Here is an 8665-nt window from a genome sequence, read left to right as displayed (position 1 = left end):
TATGTTTGTTTTCCCAAAACTTTGTTTTAAATGTCAGTTTATGTTCATATTTGTCTTGTGGAATAAAATGCTTGTGGAAAAAATTCTGTTGTTTTTAGTTGTGTACATCATTAGAATTAAATTAAAATGTATCCCAATATATATTATGTTGCATATTAAGAGCTGACATTGATCATTGCTGTGCCAGCTCTAAACATGAGGTAAATAAAGTGATTACTTTTCTTTTTGCATGTATAAACACAAATTAATTGCATCAATCCACATTAACAGAAGTGCTTATGTCAGATTAAGACTGCTCATGTGAAAAGTAACATAAACAGCTTTTTTGCCAAAATATTTTATACCGCAGTATAAAAATAATCTCATGTAAATTAATTTGACATTTTCCAGTCATTTTTTGCACGGCAGCACAGTAATCTTCCACTCCGCAGCTCTTCGCCTGTCTCCTCTCACGACCCGTCCGCTGCAGGACCCAGAATCCCCCGCGCCAGGGCAACATGGAAGAAAGCAGTGACCGCCGGAGAACAATGTTTTGGCAATAAATCCCCCGAGCGGCCAAGACGGAGACGATATAAACGGGTTTAAAGCCAACTGCGGTCATGCGTAGGTGAGTGGAGAAGTAAACCCCGCTTTACTCGAACCGAGCCGTCGGTCTTTGTCGAGGTTTACGCGAACGATTGTCCGACTGTGCAGACGGAGAGCCAGCATCATTGTTTCTGTTGCCTGGGCCCTAATGCGGGTTTTCACACGGGGCAGCTAACGGCTAACTAGCTAGCTCGTGGCAGCTTAATTGTTATAAACACAGCTGCCTCGCGCTAGCGTTGCGTTTTAGTGCGCTCGGTCAGTGCATTTAAGTCTACGCCGAGCCTAATTGCTTGGTAAATATTTCACCAGCCACTTGGTTGCTGGTAAGCATTATCTGGTGGTAATTATAGCCAAAGTTAGCTATCAATAAATAGAGCGCCAGCGCTGCTCGCATCCAGACAGATTTGATTTCACTGGCGTCATCAAAGCTGGGGAATTGGAGTATGAGCGATACGTGCTGCAGACCTAACTTCAAAAGTAAACGCGTTGCTTACTCTGTTCTAATCACGCTTTTTAAAATTATACTCCCATTGAACTCACTGTAAATCTTTTTTTTTTACGAAAGGCTTCTAGTAACATTTTCTAAATAGTTGCCCTAATCGCGTTAAATCACGAGTCCTATTTTAGCGTTAGCTAACTATAGCATCTGCGTGTAACATGCTAAACCATTACGCTGTTAACCATTTCAATTAGAGGTATTTTACTATAGTAAGGGCTATCTGTGTTGGTTTAACTTTTCGTGTGGATGTAGCTTTTTGAAAGATAGAAGCACATTTTTCAGGGGGGAGTCTAAACCGATTGTTTTGATTGAGGTCGCAAAGATGCTTTGATTGTGTCTCGTTGCGGCTAGCTAACGATGCTAACTAGCTGGCTAACTATTATGCATCACAAAAGCTCATCCGCTTTTTGCTGAATGCGATGTCGCGGAGCCAAATGGTCAGCAGGTCTAGACTAAACAATACATTCTCGCTTCGTCTCCTCTTCCAGTCCCTGCGTGCTTAGTTACACGTCCCATTTAAAGACTGCTCCTGCTTAAAATTTCCTAAATGACTCACCGGATTTGACCTAAATTCCGTTTTGTTTCAGACAAGTGAGCTGAGCCGAATGATTCACCCAGTCATCTTGGCTTTTTGCGTTCGTTGCAGGTTTATTATTGGGGAAGTGGCATTTTGGCGTGACCAAAAGTAAAAACAATAGGGATGTCGAAATGCTATGAAGTCACTGCAGCTCATGTTTTGGCTACAGGCCAAGTCATATGGTGCTAAATGTGGGACATTTGGATCAAATATTGTTATTCGATTCCTTCAGAATTTATAGGAAAGCGTCACATTTTGCATAAATTATTGCATCTAACACCTATATAATGTAAATGACTGGTGTTAATCTCTAATGCGTACTCTGAAATTCTACATTTACTTTAATAACATCAATGTTTACATCTTTTCTTGAATCTGTTATTGTGGATAATTAATGTAATTAGCTTACTTTTTAGATGTATGAATGATTCTGTTCAGTGCCCTGAGATGACTTCTTATATAAATGAACTGAATTTAATAGAATTGGATACACACAAAGCACACGCGTTGATGTTTGAAAGTGTGGCTCGACTCCACAGTGGTGATAAAGGCCATTTTTTGTTGTTTATCTGATCGTGATATGAGATTAACGCTTGTAATGAATCTGTTTTCAAGTAATGATTATTTCATTACCCACTGTAATTCTCATTGTAATGTGTTTATTTTAAAAGGGCGGTGTTCAATAATCTGTTTGTGCGTGTGCAGTGACATATAAAAGTCTGTGCCTTATACAGGAGCCAGCCCAGATTTGTAATCAGTTTGGGAACTTGGTGTAAATGTAGAATAAAAATAATAATAATCCACACCGAATTTACTCAAAGCTTGTTTTAGTTGCTTGTAATATTTTTGATTATGTTTTGTTGTTCATAATAATAAACTAAATCTGTTTGTATGGAAGATGTAAGCGATCACCCCTGGCTTTTAGACATCGTACGTTAGTTTTTGTCACTCAGAAAGAATTCAAATAAGATTTAAGAAAATAATCAAATTTACACTGATGACGCTCTTGCCTTGTTTTGATAGTGTGATGGTGTTAAGGGAGAATTCCCTAATTGTGTGTGTTATTTTTAAGAGATAAACATAATATTTTTTTATTTGTCCTCTCTTTCAGAATGATCTCCTGCATTCCTCATTAGATTGATCGCCCTCCTTCTCCCCCTGCATAAAGTAAACCACCACCATGAGTATTATCCAAGACAAGTTAGGCAATGAGTTTTTGCGCAATGGAGGCATGGACCCCAATTTTGCACCAGGCATGCTTATGTTCAGCCACTTGCCTCCAGTCACCAGCTTCACGCGACTGGCCTCCCAGTCTGTTATGGGTGAACTTCCCCAGGAGATGATCCTGAAGAAAGAGCGCGACTCACCTCCAGAACACCACGGCGCCGCAAATTCAGGGGGGTTCCTTCACAGCATGGGCATTAAACAAGAGCGGCTGAGTGAACTGGATTACAGAATGCCCCTCTACGGCGGGGGTGGAGTAGGGTTGAACTGTGCTGGAGGGGGCTCAGGGAAAAGTGGTACCGACATGGCAGATATGTCTTTCGGCAACCAGCACCAAAATCACCAGAACATGCTCCTGCATGACCTCAGCCTCAACAATATTCGCTCCCTGGGAGAACCGGTGAGATGGGGGGGGTTATGGTTCTAAATATGTAAAACTGTGCATTTTAGCCCAGCTTGATGGGTTTTTTTTGTTTGTTTGTTTCTGTTTTTTCTCCTCTGTAGGCAGAAATTGTAATTGATATTTAAACACTTTGTTTACTGTGAACGTAATATTTGGAGCCTTTCTCTTAACTGAGGTACATTTATTTCTGTTTACTCTCAGATGCCTGGGAGACCAGGTAAAGAGCCAAAAGAGTCCTCGGGTAGAAGAGGGCGGAGGAGCAATGGGGATGGGCAAGGAGGCAAAACTCGAAGGAAACGCAACGATGCTGCAAAGGTTAATCGCTTATTTTAAAGATGTCTTCAACTGAAAACTCGTCTTTACATCTAAATGAACTGTGCTTGTTTTGGGCTAACATAAATGTACTTTGTACATTTCTCCTAGGCTATGATGTTGGAAGGAGACGGAGCTTGCCTGTCCCCAAACTCTAAACCACATATCTGCGAGCACTGTAACGCTGCCTTTCGCAGCTCCTACCACTTGCGTAGACATGTGCTCATACACACAGGTGAGACATTTTCACGGCTTTAGCCCTAGAATTACTACACATGAATGTTGTAAAACAATATGTGAGCTACAGACAGTAAATGTTAAAAAGCAGCAGATCAGTTTCTCTCAGTCTGTTTCTCTGTGCATCTGAATAAATGCTACATTACTCACAATTTAATTATGCATTTCTACTGTTTAAAGCATTAGGGGTGCAAATCTCTTTGTCTGGCGATCCAATTCTGATTTTTGTTGTCACGATACGATTCAAAATCGCTTTTTCGATTCATAGACGATTTTCGATTCATAAACGATTTTTCTATTGAAATGGTCATAAATTTAGTTTCAATTATAATGTATATGTAACTGACAAGCTGAAAAGATTAAACGACAATGTAAACAGAACATTTATTTAAAACAATCATTTTAGGTTCCTTACTGTAGCAAATATTTTTGATTCATTTTATATTTATACCAAAAATAGGAAAAAAATATAGGAGTGCTTAAAATTCTGTAACTTAAATTACCAGTATTAGGTTAGCTTAGTTGCCTGAATTTTTCTAAAAAATAAAATAAAAATCGTAAGTACAAATAATTCATCCATCCATCCATCATCTTTATCCACTTCTTCCTTTTCGAGTCACGGGGGTCACTGGTGCCCATATCAGCCATCACTGTGTGAGAGGTGGGGGACACCTGGACAGGTCTCCAGTCCATCACAGACAAATAATTCAAAATATATAAATACAAACGTAAACAGACTTCAGTCTACCATAGTATATTAACCTTTAACTCAACATAAAATACAGACGTCACCATTTTTTTAATCATATTGAACTAACATTTGTTATATTTTCAAAACTTAACCTAATATGAAATATACAGACTTCACAGTCTTATAAACCATAAATTGTATCATTTAGAACTGGCTCCAGGTGATGTGTCTCATCTGTCCTCTTCAGCCTGTTAAAAATACAAATTGCATAAAGTTTGTTGTACAACTTGTCTATAAGTTTTAGTATAATATGAGGAAAACAATTACCTTTGAGCTGCAGCTGCATCAGAGCTTCTCCCATCCGTTGTTTCATGGTGAAGTTGTGGAGCTGCTTTATCGCAAAAAAAAAAAAAAAATCTACATGAAGGAGTAACGTACGTTGGATCCAGACTATTGAAAATAAACCTAAAGCCCTCACCTTCCACTGAGCTGTCTGCTCATAAATCCTTTGTGATACAGCAGGAGAAGAAGATTTGCAGACTTTGTGGAATCAGCTGGAAGTTTGTTGCAGAGTTCGCTGGTCGGCTGCTTCGTTTTCATCTTCCGCGCATTTTGTCGTATTTCCAAAATACTGTACTGTAATTTTATTTTACGCTTCTTGTAAACAACCGTGCTCTTGTTAAGCTCTGTCTTCCCCCCGGAACATTGTAGGATCTGAAATGATTTTTAAAGACGAAGAGACTGGTTGAATCGTGTTGTCTCCCTCCTCCATGCTAGCAGGCTCCATTCAGATAAAGGGAGCTGGCTAACTAGCTTGCTGTACGGTGGCCTACACGGCCCAATTCTACGGCGGCTGAACGGGGAGTAGGAGCGGAAAAAAATGTAAAACCTAAATGCATTTTATAATCGATTTATGGACCTTTAGAAACGATTCAGAATCGCCAGGACTAAGAATCTAGATTCTTTAAAAAAATCTGCACCCCTAAAAAGCATGATCTCTTTGCTGCAGTGAGTGTTTGGTATGTTGGGATCCTATTTAAAATCAAACAATCACTAAATGTAGTGATGACTCAACTGTTACTCATGTCTTTCTCGGCATCTTAGTCATTCTCTTTGCTGAGAAGTCCTCACTCTTTTTTTTTTTTTTAGCTAAAACTCAAAGGCTTTAAAGGAGAAGTGACTAAATTCTTAACATGTTATATAGTACAGAAGAAAAGTCTTTGACTTAATTTCTTTGTAATTACAAACCTCCTTGCGGTTTTCTTAAAGTAGTTTTGAGCAATAGTTCTTCAGGCTTTTAAATGGTAAGTGGATCTGTGGACATTAGCTGTGACATTTTAGTTTATTTTTCCGAATTATTATTTTGAGGAATGTAGATGAGTATATTTTGACTTAAAAAAAAAAAACTAAACCTCTGGCAAAACTTGCAAGCTTCTTCAGCATCATTGTTTTTTTTTTTAACATGGTGTATGAATTGTCTGTACAGGGGAGAGGCCTTTTCGTTGCAGTCAGTGTAACATGAGCTTCATTCAGAAGTACCTGCTCCAGCGACATGAGAAAATCCACAGCGGTGAGTTTGAGCTGTTGTGTTTTTTATGTGTACACTTGAAATATTGTTTTTATTTAAACCTTTGTTTAAGCCATGTGATTTCTGATGGGAGTTTCTGTCGTTGCAGGGGAAAAGCCTTTCAGCTGTGACCAATGTAACATGCGTTTTATTCAGAAGTACCATATGGAGCGACACAAAAGGACACACAGTGGAGAGAAGCCGTATCGCTGTGATACTTGCCAACAAGTAGGCACTTTTCAGTTTGTTTGTTTTTTCTGTTTTGTATTCTCACTCAACTGGATAGTTTTTTTAATACTTACTGGTTTAAATTTTAACCTGACTTATAAGGCTTTATGTGTAATCAGTATGTGAGTAGTTGTAAATTAGTGGGGCTTTAGCCCTTAGTCTTAGTTGTTAATTAGTTTATTTGTTTTTTGGAGAAAACAACTCAAGTTATTTTTGGCAAGTTATTCAATGCACTGTATACTAATGTATTATCCCCTTTTTTTGTTTTAGTTTTTCTCAAGAACTGACCGGTTACTGAAGCACAAACGGACTTGTGGAGAAGCCATAAAAAAGGGTCTAGATCCAAACATGCTGGAGCTCAGTGGAGCGGAGCTAGGCCAGGGCAGCTATTCACTCACTCAGGGAAACTCTACCACCTCTGGACGCAAGAGGTCCAAGTCCAAAAATGGTGAAGGTGGTGAACGCAGGAAAAAGAAGAACGCCTCAGCAACAGTGACCTCATCTTCTGGGGGGATGGTCCACGACTTGGGCCTGCAGGACTTCAGCATGGAGCATCCCTCAGACTCTGATCCTGTCATGCAAGGGCGTGCTCCCAAATTGGTCTTTAAAAAAACTGGACGCAAAGGGCTTGATAAGGGCCTGCTCTCCCTGGAAGATGGTGCTGATGGACAAAAACTTTTAGGCCAGAAGCCTGGTGCCATGGATCATGTGGAGGGCTCTGGACTTGATAACATGAGTCTACTCCAGGGACCTGGGGGCAGTAAGCCTGGTCCCAACACCAGCAGCAACTATGATGATGCAATGCAGTTCGTCAAAAAGCGGCGCTACCTCCATGCAGTTAATAATGACTATGGAGCCAGCTCACTTCACATGGCATCCCAGGGCGGCACTGTGATCCAGGGTTCCCTAGGTCCGGAGCCCACACTGGCTATGCTGGACTCGCCGCTGGAGCTCAAGCACGACAAGTCAGGTATTCCAGATGAGGTACTGCAAAGCCTGCTAGACCATTATAGCCATAAACCAGAGGGAACACACCACCACGATGTGACTTTCGATCTGTCAGACCACCCACACCACGTAGACCTCCAACCAGCAGCTCCGGTTACTCCAGAATTGGAGGACGATTCCACCAATGGTGGTGACAAGACCGCTGTGATGAGCGAGTACTCCAAGTTCCTCCTCCAGGCTCTTGAGCGCACCAGCCATAGTGGACCCTTCCCCAGCCTTGGTCCAACGGGGCCTTTCCCCCTCCTGTCCAGCAGCTCCAGTCCCACAGGGCCCTTGTTTTCTGATAAACACGCATACACCACTTCTCCACTAGATTGTGGCTACCCACCTACTGTTTCCTCTCCACTTCCCATAGCTGCCCCCTCATCCTCTTCCTCTTCCTCCTCCTCCAAGTCCCACTATGGAATGCTTGTTGGATCCCCCTCCCAGGCAGGCTACCACCTCAGCCTGGAATCTACTAGCCACCAGCAGCTGACTCCATCTCAGGAGCTTACCGAACAGTTGGAGAAACAGCACTCCCCGGGCACCTTCAACCTACCCCCCCAGGAGCTTACTGCCACGGAGGGCTCCAAGGGACAGCAATCTAAGGCTGTAGGGAGCACTGCACCTACCAACGGCTCCGCCTACCCAGACCTGTCCCCACTGAACCCCCCGAAAGAAACCACATACCAGATCGAGAACTTTGCCCAAGCCTTTGGCTCCCAGTTCAAGTCTGGACGGCGGACCCCTCTGAGCTACGGCAGCGACCCTGGAGCAGAGGTCGAACCCAGAATACGGACTCCAGTGTCAGAATTCTCAGGGTATAGAAGCTTGTTAGCTGATGTCAGTGAGCCAGTGAGTACGGGATCAAAAACCCTGACAAGCCAAAGTTTCAGATAAGGGTCAGATAAGGTGAAGCCTGTAGGGGCCTGTTTTGCTACTGTCCGTACGGCCCCTTCACCTGCTCTAATTTTGTTCCTGTAGCGAAGTTTTGTTTTATGAACACTGCCATTAAATTAATACAGAAATGACCAGGGAGGGTCTACTATGGCCTCAAATGCAATTTTTTTTTTAAATATTCTCATTTTTATCATGTAGTCGCCTATGTTTTGTTTTAAGAGTAGTGATTTTGATATGAACGTACCGTAGATTTAAATGTAATTTAAAAACATTTAGAGGGTAGCTATGAACATGCTTGTTTTTTTTTTTCTTCTTCTTTTCTCTGAACCCTTGGGTTTTATCAATCATCAAACCATTGTAAAGTAATTATGAATAATGTTGATGATTTCAGTAATAATAACATTGTGGCAGGGAATGGCCCAGAATTCAAATGGCAAAAAAGTATATATTGTCTG

The 8665-nt window shown here is 41.4% G+C and overlaps 1 protein-coding gene across 1 annotated transcript; it reads left to right on the top strand.

Moving 5' to 3' along the window:
- The first annotated feature begins 473 nt into the window (after nt 1-473).
- On the top strand, nt 474-8213 carry znf281b (zinc finger protein 281b). Its single transcript, XM_037691034.1, has 7 exons — nt 474-607; nt 2773-3285; nt 3490-3603; nt 3712-3835; nt 6015-6098; nt 6205-6323; nt 6594-8213. Exons 2-7 carry the CDS (start codon nt 2842-2844, stop codon nt 8208-8210), a joined length of 2502 nt encoding a protein of 833 aa, XP_037546962.1. The 5' UTR covers nt 474-607; nt 2773-2841; the 3' UTR covers nt 8211-8213.
- Nucleotides 8214-8665: the final 452 nt, after the last annotated feature.

Source organism: Nematolebias whitei, chromosome 17 (genome assembly GCF_014905685.2).
Source record: "Nematolebias whitei isolate Nwh7 chromosome 17, NemWhi1, whole genome shotgun sequence".
Taxonomy (NCBI): Eukaryota; Metazoa; Chordata; class Actinopteri; order Cyprinodontiformes; family Rivulidae; genus Nematolebias; species Nematolebias whitei.
The sequence above is the reverse complement of the archived record's forward strand: the minus strand, read 5'-3'. Positions and strand labels throughout refer to the sequence as shown.